The 18,011-nt window shown below is 40.3% G+C and overlaps 1 protein-coding gene across 1 annotated transcript in view; it reads right to left on the bottom strand.

The window, feature by feature from the left end:
* The window catches only part of CELF5 (CUGBP Elav-like family member 5), a 97,313-nt gene that overhangs the window by 42,453 nt on the left and 36,849 nt on the right, over positions 1-18,011 (bottom strand). Inside the window, exon 2 of the mRNA XM_075206540.1 lies at positions 11,216-11,298. Coding sequence (XP_075062641.1) covers positions 11,216-11,298 — 83 coding nt within the window. The remainder of the gene's footprint in view (positions 1-11,215; positions 11,299-18,011) is intronic.

The following is an 18,011-nucleotide window of genomic DNA, read 5'->3' as shown; positions in this document are numbered from 1 at the left end:
GGCTTCAATGTTATTGGGATCCATTTGCAATCCTGTAGCAGAGATTAGATAGCCAAGGAAGGGGACTGGAAGGGGACTTGAGATTGCTCGAATAGGCATTTCTCCAATTTGCAATAAAGATGGTTCTTTAGTAGACGGTTTTGACATGTTCACAATGTGAGAGAAGATCTTGGGAAAAGATCAAGATGTCATCAAGGTAAACAAACACAGAGAAATATAACAGGTCTCGGAAGATTTCATTTACAAACTCCTGTAAGACTGCCGGTGCATTGCATAGCCCAAAGGGCATGACCAGGGACTCGTAATGCCCGTCCCTAGTATTAAAGGCAGTCTTCCATTCGTCATCTTGGAGAATACGAATCAAATTGTAGGCTCCCCTGAGGTCGAGTTCTGGAATTAGAGGAAGAGGATAGCAGTTCTTGACAGTAATGGCGTTCAATTTCCGATAATCAATACAAGGTCTAAGAGAACCGTCCTTCTTCTTAACAAAAAAGAATTCAGCACCAGCAGAAGAAGTAGATTTACGAATAAAACCGCGTTCAAGGTTTTCGGAAATGTAGGCCGACATAGCACGAGTCTCGGGTAAGGCTAAAGGAAACACTCTACCCCAGGAATCCTTTTGCCAGGAATAAGGTCGATGGGAAAGTCCCAAGGACAATGAGGAGGTAATGAATCTGCAGCGGCTTTGGTAAAGACATCTAAGAAATCTGCGTAAGCTTCGGGGAGGATGATTTTACTAGTAGAGGTAAAACAAGAGATTGAAGTCTTGACAGGAAGTACCGGAGACAGACAACGATGCTTGCATGAAGTACCCCAAACGGTGACCTGTGCACGATGCCAGTCGAATTGTGGTGAATGTGACTGGAGCCAGGGTAGTCCCAGAATAACCGGATTAATGGACTGTGGAAGAATAAGGAAACGTATCCATTCAGAGTGGAGAGCTCCTACCAACAACCATACTGGACTGCTAATGCGGTCGATGGAGCCATTGGTGATGCTGTTACCATCAATCGCAGTCAGCACCAGAGGCTGTGGCAATGGCTGAGAGGAGAGATGGAACTTGGATGCCAATTCGGCGGATATGAAGTTCCCAGCGGATCCAGAGTCCACGAAGGCTGATACATGCTGGGGACCGTCCGTTACATGTAGAACTATAGGCATAAGAAAGTCAGCATCTTTAGTAGAATAGGGAGTGGTAGATCTGGATCCTAGGACGACCCCCCTAACATCACCTAGGATGGAGCATTTCCTGGCCTCTGGATACAAGAAGAGAGGAGATAACCAGATTCACCACAATAGAGACAAAGATGGTTTCTGATTCGTCTGTCACATTCCTCTTGGGAAAGACGAGATCTGCCAATCTGCATAGGTTCTTCAGAAGAAACTATGGGAGATTGAAACTGTGGAGCCAAGTGAGGAAAATTTTGGCGAGAGCGATCCCTGTCCTGGTTACGTTCTCTATGGCGCATAAAGAACCTTGATGCACAGAGAGATCAACTCGTCCAGATCGGGAGGAAGATCGCGAGAAGCCAGATCGTCTTTAATGCGTTCATTTAGACCTTGCCAAAATGTAGCTACGAGCGCCTCATTATTCCAACGCAGCTCTGAAGCGGGGCGCAAGCCCAAGGGGGCCAGCAGCTGCCCGATACCTGCCTTTTTTACTTACAGCTAACAGACCTCAGAATCAGACTGCCGTCCGCCCGGCGCATCCAAAATGATGTCCGGCACCCAGCTCCTCCCCCTTCTGAACTCTGCCCTCTGACCCTCAGCGTCAGATGTCATTACGTTGCTAGGCAGCAGAGGAGCAGAGAAGAGCCAAGCAGCGACGGCTGGACTGGAAGGAAGAAGAAAAAGGTAGGTCTTCAAGCAAAAGCTTCGGAGGGGGATGTGTGCTGCTATTATGGAGGGGAGGGGGATGTATGCTGCTATTATGGAGGGGAGGGGGGATGTATGCTGCTATTATGGAGGGGGGATGTATGCTGCTATTATGGAGGGGGATGTATGCAGCTATTATCTAGGGGGGGGATGTGTGCTGCATGCTGCTATTATGGAAGGGGGTGTATGCTGCTATTATGGAGGGGGGGAATGTGTGCTGCATGCTGCTATTATGGAGGAGGGGAATATGTGCTGCATGCTGCTATTATGGAGGGGGGATGTGTGCTGCATGCTGCTATTATGGAGGGGGGATGTGTGCTGCATGCTGCTATTATGGAGGGGGAATGTGTACTGCATGCTGCTATTATGAAGGGGGGATGTGTGATGCATGCTGCTATTATTGAGGGGGATGTGTGCTGCATGCTGCTATTAATGAGGGGGGATGTGTGCTGCATGCTGCTATTATGGATGGGGGGCGGGTGTGCTGCATGCTCCTATGCTTTATGAGGGAAGAGATAATGTGTGAGGGAAGGGGGGATGTATTAATATAATGTGTGATATGAGGGTAGGGAGGTTGGGTGTCTTAGTACATGGGTGGGAGTTAGGCTATTAAATTAATGGTGACGTTTAGGTGGTGGTTAATTATTTAATGGGTACTATTTTATTTGTGGGGTGCTGGTGGGTCAATTTAATTTATTGATCGGGCTTTTTAAATTAATAATGGGGTCTATTAATTTAAGTTGAGGTGACGGGATCTTTAATTTAACACTGGGGTGGTTTGGGGCTAATAATTAACTGTGAGGCTGAGTTTGGTGAGGGCTATTTATTAAATGTGAATATGAATTATTTAATTCCGGAGATGGTTGTGGGAAATGGTTATATTTATTAAACGTAAATGTTATTTAATTTATTGCTGGGGCTGTTTGGAGGGAGAAAAATAGGTTTATTTATTAAATAGGAATACTATTATTTTAATGTTGGGGCTAATTATTAGTTTTCTTGTTTTTCAAAATAGGGCTCCCAACATTCTAGGATCCAGATACGTCCTATGCACTGAAGCTATGCTGTGCTGTCCCTGGACATCTTATGGTAAGTAATTTTTCAGAAACTACAGTTACACACACTGAGCACGCACACACAGGTGGTTGACCACGCCCACTCGACGATTATCACTCCCATTTAGATGGGCGTCGCTGACCGCCGGCGGAAGTACTATGCAACGGGACGCGTCCGGGAACGCGCGTGCGCGCGCGGCAACCCGGAAGTGGTGGGCAGCGTCCGCAACGGGACACGAGGACTGGCAGAGACAGGCGGCCGCCTCTCGCACATAGAGACAGTGCGGAGGCAGCGCCAGACAACAATACAGTGTATATTGATAAAAATGAGTGGTATGGTAAAATTGATAAATAATTTTCTTCTCTCAACATCAATATTATATAATAGAGTCTGTCGTTTCTATGCTTTATATACTTTTTCTGTTTATACACATTCCAGCTGTGCTGCTATATAAATACCTACAAATGTTAAAAGCCACAAGATGACATATTCCTAGTAAGGATAAGTGCAGAGGCGAATAATGTTGCATATTGTTTTCTTTCTTTTTCTCTAAAACAGTGATGGGCAACAGGTGGGCCAGTAGACCCTTCACCTGAAGCTCCCCAGCCGGCTGCTCCCTATCTTATTCTCTGCTTTGTTATAGTAGAGAATAAGGCAGACTGGGGGCAGCCGACTTCTGTGTCACATGACCTCCTCTGCACAATGCAGGGAGAGGAGGCGGGAGCGCAATGTGCTCTCCCTCCTTTCTCTGTGCGGATCCTTTGAAGATTGGAAGGTCGCATATGCAGCCCTTGAAGAACACGAGGTTGTCCATTCCTGATCTAAAACCTCAGAAACAAATTCAATCTGTCTTCTTAAGACTGCACCTGCAGTTTACACACAATGGAGGAAGCTAATTTGCTAGATCATAGTGAATTGAATTAGATGCATTCTAATGATATTGGTTCAGCCCACAAAATGGATGGCTCCCCTGTGCACAGGTGATGGGTGCAGATAAACATAATACAATATATATGAATACAAGCATAGCACTGTCAGCATTTGTATAATATCATCATTTATAAAAAAATTTAACCTATATCAGAGCACACAATAAACAGGACCAGGACAACATCCACAATTAGCTACTTGGTAACGGAGATAGGCCCAATCCAAGACAGAGAATGTTTCTTTTCTTTTACTAACTTTGCTAGAAAAATGTTTTATTTCCCAAAGTGTAATGGAAACCTGTATGCTTAAATACCTTTAGAAACGTAAAGAAAAGTCCTTGACTACACTTTTTCAAATGGTTTATATAACTACGTTCACCTCTGACCCTTAACTCTTTTTTTTACCATTTTATTTATTTGATGGAAGTCATTATCAATGCTCTTGGCAGGGACGGATCTAGAATTTTTTTCTACCCCGGGCGATCTTAAGGGGGGTGATTTAGGCCCCGCCCCCTTTCTAACTTCTAAGGCTGCCGGCGGCTGCACAGTATGTGCAGGTCCGTTCGGCAGTGATAATGTGCTGTCCCGCTGCTCTGATTGTGTTTAAAACACAATCAGAGCAGCCGGGCAGCACATTATCACTGCCGAACGGACCTGCACACTGTGCAGCCGCCGGCAGCAAGCCCCTGCTAGGGGGGGCGATCGCCCCCCTGGATCCGCCACTGGCTCTTGGGCATATTTCAGTGGGGTTATTTAAGTTCTGTGTCACTCTCTGTACACAATCGATAGGCCATAGTTCAGAAATAAAAGGGATTTTTAAAAATAAATTAATAATACTGCACATAATTAAGATTTAAGACACTTCTAAAACCAAAAATGTGCAGTTTGTTTTGGTAATGAAATATATATGTGCAAACATTTCAGTAACTTATAAATACATTTTTCTATGTCGAGCCTTGAAGCAGCTGGCTCATATGGCTACAGCAAGATCCACCTGAAAGTATCTACAGTAGGGTTGTCCACTGACAAAGGAATATATCCTGGAATTAGAAGCCGGGTTGTACATATCCAGTGGAACTAAATCATCAGTTCATTCTAGGGATATCAGAAGGGCTCAAACATGGGTTGGATCAGCGGGTTCCTGACTCCTTTAAGGGCCACATTTAACTATTAATTTAAATTGACCACCGCCTCTGTAAAAGTAATTTAATGATCTATGGCCTTCAATCATTCAAGATGAAATCTTTGTCTTGGTGTGGTGTGGTGAGTGACGGAGACTTTGTTCATGTCCTATTAGTAAGGATTTCACAACTCCTCACTCCCATAATGACTTATTTTCTGGGAATTTCTCTCATGTTAATATTCCTATTTCCCTTTAGTACCAAGGAAAATCATCAAATTAACATTCCAGCATTACTGGAATCTGGAACATGTGGATGCTTCATAGATTAAAAATGAAGACCATGGTATTGCAGTTAAGCCTAACAAATATACCTTCCTCATCAGAGCAGATAATTACCTTAGCAAATCAGGAGCAGTTTTCAAAGAATATTTACCCATCCTCACCACTACTGGACAAAGCATGTAGTAACTCATATGCTTTGATATCTTGTGTTTGTCATTGCTTGCGGTCATCACCAGATTTTCTTGTTTCAAAGCGCATAATCCAGCAGTCTGGATAAGTATCATTTAAGTCAAAAAATTGTTTACAAGATTGCTGTTCTCCACCTCGAAGTTCTCAAGTGATGTGCACTAAATCTGAGGGGAAAATAAGATACATCTTGTTCTGCCTGCCTATCATAAATTCCTTGATGTCTGACATAAAAGGGGTCTGACTCCTTACTGATCAATTGATTTTTGCCTACTCAACTGAAATGTTAGGTGGAGAAATGGAGATGCTTTCAGGACTATAGTAATAAACATTCGCCCCTCTATCTCTCTAGCCGATGCTGGAATTTTCTTTTGTCAAAAACACAGATGGTTCCCTCAGGCTCTTCATGGATTACAGGGAGATAAATATAATCACTATCAGGAATCAATATCATTTGACTCTCATACCTACACTTTTCTACAAAGTCTACAAGCTGTAAATCCTCAGTAGATTGGATCTGTTAACGCTCATAAAGAATTCTTTTAAAGTTGGGAGCAAGTCCAGATAGAAGATACATATTTGCACATGGACAAACCACGTTTGGGTGGAAATGCAATTTTGTTTACAAGTTCTAATACAAATATTGGACAGCTTTATTTTTACTCCCCTACCAGCTCGAATTCTGTCCCAACATTTGAGATATGCACCCCTTGAAAGTGCAACATGGTTTTGCCAAGATGCAAAATTGCATTTGCACTCTATGATGCTTACAGGCCTGGATTCAGGATTGGAAGTTGTAGAAAAGCACCTTCACAGCCCATTACAAGCATCTTGCACATACTTTGATGCATTTTGGCTAATGCAACAAGCGGCTACTTGCAGATCTTTGTAAATAATGTGCTTCAAGCTTTTTATACAATTTTATTGTGGTTTACCTAAATTATAATTTAGGTTTAGGATCGTCGGTTATACCTGAAGAAGGTATTGAACCATTTAAGAACCCATGGTCTATATGCATATATATATATATATATATATATATATATATATATATATATATATATTAGAAAATTCCTTCTATTTCTAAGCCTCATCATCTCTGTTCACAATTTTTTATATGGTTTCTTGCAAAGAATCATCAATCCTTGATTTGCCTTTCCCATTTGCCAAACAGACTGTATAGTGATTTGTAAGATATGTCTAATTTTACAAGACCTTTTCAATTTTAACTTTATATCATAAAAAAAATATAAACTTGGCTGGACCCAACAGGTTCAAGAGGCGTTTGACAATCCATAAAGCCTCATTTTATCACTACTCCCATTTCTACAAATCCTGATCCTTCAAAGGGGCATATTCAATTAGCTTTGCAGTCCGCGATTACGCCCGACTGCACGAGTCCCGTTACCACATGCGCACCCCATAGGATTGCAAAGGAAAATCCCCAATGTTGCGGTACCGTATTGTCACTTTACACACACAGCTGCGCATAAACGCGGGCCGCAAAGCTAATTGAATATGACCCTAAAGGTTGATGCCATTGAAATGGCAGTTGAGGCTGTCCTTTATAGAGAACTTATGCCAATGGTCTCTATCCAATAGTTCTCTTTTCCAAAAAAACCCTCACACCTGCTGAAACAAACTATGATTTATGTGAATGAGAATTATTATGTATTAAGGCTTCCTTGTAAGGTTGGTGCTACTACCTCTTGGTACCTTAAATACCTAAGGTCTGCCAAAAGAGCCAAACTACAACAAGTTCATTTAGCATTATTTTTATCTGGGTTCAATCTTTCTATTGCTTGCCATTCAGGATTTAGAAATGAAAAACCAGGGGGTAAATGTATCAAGCTGAGAGTTTACCCCTAGGGGGTATTTACCCCCAGCTTGATACATGTACCCCCAGGGGGTAAATGTATCAAGCTGAGAGTTTTCTGGCGGGTTTGAAAAGTGGAGATGTTGCCTATAGCAACCAATCAGATTCTAGCTATCATTTTGTAGAATATACTAAATGAATGATAGCTAGAATCTGATTGGTTTTTCAAACCCACCGGAAAACTCTCAGCTTGATACATTTACCCCCAGATCTCTTTTCCACATGTTTAGACAAGAACAAAATCAGTGCTGTCAAAATCAACAAAATAAATGGAAAGAGAATTGATATCTACAATAAAGGAAGCCTCATTTTATATCCTTGCCATTTGAGATCCTGAAATTCACACATGATCATCCTTTGTCAGATCACTTTGGAATCCATAAAAACATCAGCCTAACCTAAAGATTTCTCTGGTGGCCTAAGGACTGCACAAGGTATGCCAGGTCTTGTGACATTTTTGCCCACTCTAAGACCTCTCATAATAAGCCCTTTGGTATATGTTATTACCAAACTCTTACCCTCTGAGAGGTTTGATATCATTCTTGTAGCGGTGGACAAATTCTCAAAAATGGCACAATTTATTCCACTTAAGGGTGCACCTAAGCTACAGAAACGGCTCATCCTTTCATCAGATATGAGAGGACAGAGGAGAATAATTTACAACCAAAATTCATTGGCCCCATCTCTATTTTAAAAATAAATAAGCCTATTTAATTCAAGCTTCAACAATATAAGTCCTACATCCAACATCCAGCCTTTCATGCCACCAGTCTAAAACCTGTGACTTGTAACTTCTTTGCTGGCAGAAGACCTCACCTTCCAAAACCAATTATCATAAAGAGGGTATAGGAATGTGAGATAGAAGATATCCTTGACTCTTGATGGAAACTAAAAGAAATCCAGTACCTAATTTAAGAGAACACTCGGGAACCTGTCTGTAACATTCATTCTGCCAGAATACTCAGTAGCTTTCATCAAAATCATCCTGATATGCCAGCTTCCTGAATAATTATTTAAGTTTGTCAGTTTAAATTCCACATTGCTGGATATCTTCAGTGCTTTGAGTGCTATACTCTTGATTACTGCTGATCCTAGCTACTCCTGACTGAAGCCAGTGTTCTGACCCTTGGCTTGTCTTGTCTTTTGTGAACCTGATCCGCATGACTTGACCTCTGGTTTGCATTACCGCTTTATGAACCTGACCTGCCTGCCTCGACTTCTGGCCTATAAAATTATTTATAATAGTGAGTTGCCTGCCCTGACTTGAATTAGATTGACCTGTCGCTTGGCACTCTCCTCTGCACATAGAGTGTTCCCATTTTTATGTATCCCTGTGTTTGAGAGATGTGCAAGGAAAGTTGTTCTCCTCCAACACTATCCACCAGGTACATGACAGGTAGTCTCACACAGTACAGAAATTAGATTCAATGAATTTAAGAATGGTATTAATCATTGTAGTAAACTTAAAGCTTTAGAATTATAATTATTTGACTTATGAAGCATTCATTTATTTGAAAATCCACTAAATAAACATACATACTCATCTGCTGAAAATTACAATCATTGAGGCATAGTCACGACATTTGAACACACAGAATCTCATCATTCACTCACTCATTCAAGGCATTTTCTTCCATTAGACAAGTATTCAGGTCTTACAGCATTTTTCACTGCTTATATTTAAGGAACAGCAGATACATTTTCTAAATATTATGGGAATAGTTATCATTTTAGACGCAGACTATATTCTGTCTGCAAACTAATGATCCAAATAATTATCGATCTCTCATACCTTTCTTCATATGCACTGATCTGGGTCCAACATAGGTGTAACTATGCTGGTGTCAATACAATGTGCTTAAAGCAAATGTATATGAAACATCATCATCATCATCACCAGTTATCTATATAGCACCACTGATTGCGCAGCTCTGTACAGAGAACTCATTCACATCAGTCCCTGCCCCTTTGGAGCTTACAGTCTAAATTCCCTAACACACACACACACACACACACACACACACACAGAGAGACTAGGGTCAATTTTGATAGCATCCAATGTGGGAGGAAACCGGAGCACCTGGAGGAAACCCACGCAAACATACACGAGAACATACAAACTCCACACAGATAAGGCCATGGTCGGGAATTGAACCCATGACCCCAGCGCTGTAAGGCAGAAGTGCTAACCACTTAGCCACCGTGCTGCCAACATCCCTAGATAATGTCACCTAATGTTTCATTGTGAGCAATACATGTTACTATGTAGTTTCAGAAACTCACATTCAAGTCAAATATTTTAAGTGTAAAACAATGGGACACTCAGGGGACAATTTTGAAGGTTGTCTGTGAAATATATGGTTTTCAATAAGTGTGGGGTATGATTATTATTATTAGGTATGATATCACAAAGAAATCCACACTATTTTGCATTATCACAGCCAACTAAAATTTTACACTGAGCATGGTCCAATCTCTGCTCATAACTAACCACTGCTGAAATTCTTCTTTACTGAAATAATATCCTGCTCACATGTTTCAAAATGATAACATTGGTTACCATGCACCTGCGAAAGCAGAGAAAACCTATTGAGATTGGCTGTTATCAAGTAAGGTTGGAAAACAAGTTAAATCAGGGTTTCCCAAACCCAGTCCTCAAGGCTCCCTAACAGTGCAGGTTTTCCATATCTCCTTGCTGGAGCACAGGTGTATTCATTACTGACTGACACATTGTAACAGATCCACATTCTCTATACATTTAGCAAAGGCTGTCAATGCTGTTATCATGAGTTTCAATGTGTGAATATAAGGATACAGGAAATATGTACTGTCAATTATTTTGAAGGTTGGGTTATGAATTTTATATTTTTATTATATGTCAACAGTGGAGGGGCAACATGTTTTACTGCATGCCTGTCCACCTCCATACATGTACACATAATAAAATGACATGGTTGTAGTTTAGTAATATTGCGGGATGAAAATGCTATCATTTGGTCCTCTGACTGCCTTGAATACGTCTGACAGAACATGGAAGAACAAGGGAATCTGCACTCTTGGTTGTGGTCAGGTATGGACATGACATGGAAGACACCACTTTGAAGCAGGGCCTGTGGCACCCATGGCAACAGACTTTTTGCCCTGTAAATTACATAGAGAAAGTTGCGTATTCATTGACTAAGCAGCTAAACACAGCAGAGAGCAGTACATCTGATTTAGCCAATTTCTCTTTGCAGTTGATTTGTAGATTATATAGACAGAACCAGGTTTCATATTATCTCTTGATTCTTTATCCGCCTAGATATTTGCAATTAATACTTGTTCTACTCATTCTCCTATTTTTCTACCTACACAGCCAGATAAAGGTTATGATTCGCCTTAAGCTAATGGGAGAGAAGAACCTTTACAAGTGCAGCAGTTGATTTATGAGATTTTCTGTGTAGTTGCAAAGCACATATAGGAAGATACCCCTAGATTATTGTTGAACCTAGTATAGTATAATATTTTAAATCCATTCATTGTATCATTCTTCACCAACCCCACTGGGAAGCTGCTCCATTAATCCAGCAACCTTTGTGAAATCCATTTACTCCTAATATTTTTCCTGAAACTGCAACCATTCAGTACAGTTTTGAGCACATATCACTTTCCTCCTATGACACGCTTGATTGAACCCCTTAATGTTTATAAAATGCCCTGTTCACATGAAATCTTTGATTTATAGCTCACAGTTCTAAAAATTCCTATAGCAACACACAACCATTATGTAAATGATACAGAAGGCTGCCATGCAATTGGATGTAGTTTAAACCTGTTACGTATTTTCTTGAATTCTACTGCAGGCACTGCCCCATCAAACCATCCCCAATTTTCCGAAATTCAACTCACCCCAGGAAGAGTTTTCTGCTCGTGTAGAGCTGTTTGTGCTTTGATAGCAGAGTCTCTGGCACAGTATGTGAGGAAGGCACAGCCTGAGGATGAAATGACAGGGAGACAGTTAGATGAATATCAAAAACCTATAAACTAGTACAAGGCAATTGATGAAAAGACTTTTAATATGTCTTAGTTTTGCAGCATGTATAATACAAATGGCTGCTTGGGTCAGAATTAAAAAAGAAACACCCATTGTACTGCCCATTTGTCCATATACACAGAATGAGGACAGATACTGAGAGTGCATAAAACATACCATGCAAGAACACATCAAAAACATGAAGCAACACAGAGCAAGAGGACCCACACAGTGCAATGCAGGCTTCCGTGCATACATAAGAGGAATAGATCATCATCATCACCATTTATTTATATAGCGCCACTAATTCCGCAGCGCTGTACCGAGAACTCATTTACATCAGTCCCTGCCCGATTGGAGCTTAGAGTCTAAATTCCCTAACACACACACACACACACACACACACACACACACAGACAGGCAGGGAGAGACTAGGGTCAATTATGATAGCAGCCAATTAACCTACCAGTATATTTTTGGTGTGTGGGAGGAAACCGGAGCACCCGGAGGAAACCCACGCAAACACAGGGAGAACATACAAACTCCACACAGATAAGGCTATGGTCGGGAATAGAACTCATGACCCCAGTGCTGTGTAGCAGAAGTGCTAGCCACTAGGCCACTCTGCTGCCCATAGATACAGCAAACTGTATTCAGCACACAGAAAAAGAGAAATGATACTGGGCAGTTAACATTAAAAAAACAGTGACACTGTTAGGGACAAAAACTCTTATGGCTAGACTTTAAAAGATAGTCTGGCTGTCCCCTCATACACAAGTCCAGCTTCCAACAGTCCCCCAAATTATTGTATGGAGCAGTGGAAGTAAGGGGGGGGTGATATGCCATACCCCCACTTCTCTTACTGCTTTGAGTTTTTCCATACCACCACTTCTAAATTTCCATTTCTACCACTGGTATGGACTTAAAATGTGTTTAAAGCCACAAGTCAAAGCAAAACAACACTAGCAGAAGAAGGAATGTATTTGCATGTTGCTAGCGAAAAGTTGATAACAGACAAAATAAAAAGGCAGACAGTAAACACAATCTACTCTCAGATTCAATTTTGTCCACCTTCTATTTCAGTGTTATTACATAGCATTCTCAATGTACAGTTATCTGATTTTAAAGAGTTGTCGGGGATTTTGTTAGTGGATATTGGATAATTTTATCACATACCAGAGGCAAGAAGCAATGCTGAAATTTAATTTTTAATATTCCTTTACCCTAACCCTGTCACTGCTTATTATTCTCTACTTTTTGTTAAAACGATGTCTACATTTTTATTTCATATAACGTTGTTCTGAAGAGCTATTCTGCGATGTGAAAAGAGATAGTTAAATAGATTTTATCCCTTGCACTGTCTCAGGCATTTAAAAAAAAAAAAAAGATTAAATGTATTTTTGGGAGTCCCTTTTTCAGTGCCAGCTGAAATTCCTTTGCCTGAACATATACGTAAATTGCAAACATAGCTCTGATTTCTGACACTGAGCTCTCCATCACCACCTCAAAAAACAGGGTCTCTCTGCAAGCCCCCTTTGAAAGCTGTATATTTGGAGGATGGATAGGGGGCGGGGGAGAGAAAGGGGATTTTTCCGTCTTTATCGCAAACATCTTCATTACATGAGAAGGATATGTTTCCATGGAAACGCCTGAAATACCATCTCCTCCAGGTAACAAAAAAACAAAACAATTAAACGAAAAATTGGGAGCACAAAAAAAAATAAGAGAAAAAAGAAAAACACCCTCCCCCTTCCTAGAGGCATCTAATTAACCCTTTCCATAACAGGAGGGAGCATAATACCCAGAAGTGTGTGCACGCTTCTTCTAGGCATAGCTTCAGAGGTATGGACGCAAGGGGGATTTCCCTTACAGCCATAAGCCAGCTGGGGACCTGAGTGGTGGGGGTTGAAAAAAGGGAGAGATTGGGATGAAGGAAAATTGAGATACAGAAAAATTGTGGAATACAGTGTGCGAGAAAGGCTGTGAGAAAGAGTGTGAATTTATAAAGACAGAAATAGGTGGGATACAGAAGATAAGGGTAAAAAGACACAGTGTGAAGAGACTGTGTGTGAATATATACATAAAACAGGATAGAGAGAAGAAAAGGCTGGCGGCTGAGAGAAGCATATAGATGTATAAAGAAAGGAAGAAAAATATAATTAAAATGAAGTGGGAATCACACACACAAAGATTAAGGTCAATCACAAAAGGAGAGAAAAATAGGTTACATGGATCATTGTAATAAATAGGCAAGGACAGAGGAGGAAACATAATTCCTTGAATCTATACAGGTAGAACAATGCTATATATGAGACAGCTGCCCTACTCCCTACCTTGTTACATAGGGGGGATATATATATATATATATATATATATATATATTGAAAATTGAACGGTGTATATATATATATATATATATATATATATACATACACATATATATATACACACATATATATATATATATATATATATATATATATATATATACATATATATATATATATATATATATCCCGTTCAATTTTCAATACCTTCGAACTTTCCATACTGCCGCATTCCCACTTGGACCCCTAGTTGCAGCTATATGACTTCCATAGCACTCCGTTAAACAGCTACCTGTATTGCTGTATCACGCAGCATGACGCTACAGCATACTTGCCCACTCTCCTGGAATGTCCCAGGAGACTCCTGAATGCCAAGTAGGTCTCCTGGACTCCCGAGAGTGCAGGCCATTCTCCTGCATCTTGCCAACTGCCAAGTGAGGAGAGCAAGATGGGAGCCACCACGACGTGTTTCTCTGTGAATTGCGTAATTTGGGACCATCCCACGTCGTGTTAAAATGACGCATTCACGTCATTGTGAAAATGACACAATTCTCCGAGCCCCGCCCCCTTCCATCCTTACTCTCCAAAGTAAGAATGCACCACAGTCCTCTACTCTGCTCTGTTTTATGCCTACCTAAAAACACCATCCTATTCTCCTTATCATCACTATATTGCCTTCCTAAGTCTATGCACCAAGGGCCTGAGTCATTAAGGAAAGTAGGCAAAAAAAGGAGTAAATGTTCTTTGGGACAAACCATGTTACAATGTTAGGGTTGCAAATTAGTTTATTATTTTGCACATAAGTTAAATACTAGCTGTTTTGTCATCTAAATACCCAAATACTTGATCTTTTTTTTTGACACGGAAATTTAGTTTGGGTAGGCCATGCCCTACCCAAACTATAAATCTGTTCCCACATTTTAAATTTACCCCTCCCCTCCAATGCAACATGGCTTTGTCCAGGTGCAAAGTTACTCCTTTTTTATGCTTTGCTCTTCTTAATGACTCAGGCCCCAAGATTTTAGTGCTCACCTCATTAGTGTGATATATCTCTGCTTACTGCATGTGCACAAAATTATACTGTTCTTCTTTCAGGGGTCTAAAATGTGCATTTACATATGGGCCATCAGGGGCGGGCCCGGGTGCAATATAGCACATTTTCACCGGCGGCCGCATCTGGCCGCATCTGATGACATCAGATGCGGCCGCGTCAGCGCACAGGTGGCCGCATCACATGACAGGGGATGCGGCCGCGTTATTGACGTGTGCCCCCCGGGCTTCCCTCTCCCAGCCCGCGCCTGTGGGCCATAATTAGAATTTAGCCCTAAAGATCTAGTTATTGTGTAGTTACTATAATATGTGATGGAAACATTGTATCCCTCTTTTCACATACCTGTTAAATCTAGTCACACACATACACATGCATGTAAAGCCTACTGCCCACTTCAGTCTCCTTTACATTCAACCTGGTATTCTCTTTTTAAATACTAGTTGTAAATTTATTCTGTATTTTGTACTAAACCCACTTGAACAGAATTGAAAGGATTATGCATGCTGAAGGGTTAAACTCTTTAAATCTAGAAAAAGGATAATAAAATGCAGAGACATGACATGACAACTGCTGTCTCCAATACATGGCCCAGTGCTGCTCTGACAGGATTAATCCTCTGGGGGAAGCTCTTGAAAGAAAATCACTCAGGGGATAAAGCAAAAATATAGAGAAATCTGAAAATTTGTCCCCAGAAAAAAAGGGTACAAAATGGAGGAAGATAACTGGAAACCAGAGAAAATAGTTTATGTAGAAAGAGAGGGAAGAAAACATGCTGGTCCAAGCATCAATCAGCAGGAAAGTGGGGTGAGAGCTTACAGAAGCAGTAGACACTGGATTCAGAGAATTCAAAGTACTATTATTTGGTCCTCGTTCCAGATATTACCTTTACTAATTTGTTCACTAGCCAATGCATTGTTATTTTATAGCGTTAGTGCAACATGTTGAGATAAGGAGACAATCATTCCTCCTAAAGGTAGTATTGTAGTAGAGTACAGATAGTCCTTTAAATTCCCATTTAATATGAATGTCGAGAGTTCATTACATCGGTTTTGAGTTACAAAAGGTACTCAGCCCCTTGCAGCACCTTCAATTGGTCAGCACCAAAGGCACTAACTGAAATACGAAAAACACACAGGGACGCAACCCACTAAGTGTAGCAGAAATGGACATCTGTATCTCAAACCAAAGGCATGTACAAGACATATACTTGAGTCACAGCATTTGTCAGCCAGACTTCATGACATTAATCCAGCAACACAGTCTTAGTGAAGGAAGTATAAACTACAATGAGAGATATATAGCATATATGAGGTGTGGAGCATTATAAAGGCATTGTGAGTAAATAATAAACTAGTAATTGTGTACCCTACATGTCCATGTCTTCTGTCTAACGCTCCTTCGTCCATTATTTCTACTGGGAAAGTATATGGTTGTGCCCAGAGCAATAAATAAATAATCAAATACATAAATAAAAGAAAGCAGTAAATAAGAATAATAAACCATTTCTGTACTGCCCCAGGCAGCTACCTAAATAGATCTGTATGAGAAATACAGACTTGCCCTCAAGCCAAAAGCAATTTTGGTATTTATATGGTCAAGAGATAGACCTGTTTTAATCATAACTTAATGGATGAATAAGAAAGAAACATATGGTATAGATATACAATTGGTCATGATATGCACAACTAGATATTACAATCTATTGCTGAAACATGCTATACATACCCACCAGGATATAAACTCTGAAGGACACTAGTGACCTCTGTGATGACATCATTTTGTAAACACACCCACCATTGTAAAAGTTTTAAATTAGCCTGTAGTCCATTCATGGGCCTCCCAGTCTGCCAGGGTCATGAAGGGGCAGGTAGCATGTGAACTACTGTGTTATACCTTTTGTAACTCTGTAACTTAACACCTAAAATCAAGTCAATTTCTTTTTATTGCAAAATCTACAATCGTACTGGACAATATTGATTTATTCTGAAAATGAATTCAACATGTGTGAAACCCCAGAGCACATTGGTTGGGAGCACAATGGATTGCCTGTATATTTCTAGATCTAGATATGTATGTCATTAATGGAAATTACAGAAATCAATTGTGTTTTATGGTGGCTAGTGTACTCTAGCGAGGGTGTAAAATGTGAAAAAAAGGAAAACTTAATCCAGACAGGCAGTGCTACAGTACTGTTTGTTCAGCTATGTAGCAAATGCAGTATTCATATATGTAAGAGAAGTCTGGGGTATCTACAGTCACAGTGAACAGGCATGGCATTGTACCCTAGTACAATGCAAATGCCACTTGTTTGTAAGGCTTCAAACATGTGACATTTGTTGATGATTGCCAATTGGCTTGTTTACATTCCATGCACTGTGTGTCCTGATCATCCAGAGAGCTTATTAGTTGACAAATTTTGGGTGAATTGGGAACCCTTTGCAAATTAATTTACTAGTTGCACAACTTTGAAATGAAGCCAAATGGTTTTGCCCATCTCTACATTAGCCACCAGACATTGGCTGCAATGTACACAGGCCGATGAAAAAATTAGCTCTATTTTCTAATCAAATTACTAGGCAATGGGTTTTGCAACGTACACTAGTACCCAGACAATGGGTTTTGTACTATACATTCGCCCTAAGTTAACGGGCATTGAAAAGAATAACAGTCACCAGGCAATGGGCTTTTAATGTATATTAGCCACCAGACTATGTACTCTGTATTGAGTACTAGACAGCAGGCAATGGGCTCTGTATTGTACACTTGTCATTAGACAATGGTATCTGTATTATATACTGGGTCACCAGGGAATGGATATTATCAGTACAGAAATGTGCTATTTGTCCCCTGTACTAGTATTATATGAGGTTACTGTCATGGTTTAATTTTTGGGGTCTTGTATTATTAGTATGAAAAATATTAAAAGTGGGGATGTGACTCATTCATAGTTGGAGTGCGGGTGGCGGGAGTTAGACAGCCTTACTTGGTTGCCAAAACAGCTTGGCCCACATTTACATCCAACACTGGTTAATTGACAAATAACAGCTAATAACATTTGGTAGATATATGGCAATGTTCGGGACATATAGAGCATGTTCCAAACATGACAAATACATCTAAATCTAAAATAAGTCCTAAGCTTCATCACCCACCACTGACTTTTCAAAGTTGAGATAGAGTCAGGGAATATTTTTTGTTTGAGAAACTATGTAAGTTATTTCATTGTTATTTGAGTTATAGTAAAAATGAAAAATACATTCTTTGAATTGTCTTAAATTAATTAAACAAATTAAC

The sequence above is a fragment of the Mixophyes fleayi genome, chromosome 1 (genome assembly GCF_038048845.1).
Source record: "Mixophyes fleayi isolate aMixFle1 chromosome 1, aMixFle1.hap1, whole genome shotgun sequence".
Lineage (NCBI taxonomy): Eukaryota > Metazoa > Chordata > Amphibia > Anura > Limnodynastidae > Mixophyes > Mixophyes fleayi.
Note: the sequence above shows the minus strand (reverse complement) of the source record. Positions and strands in the feature narration are given on the sequence as shown.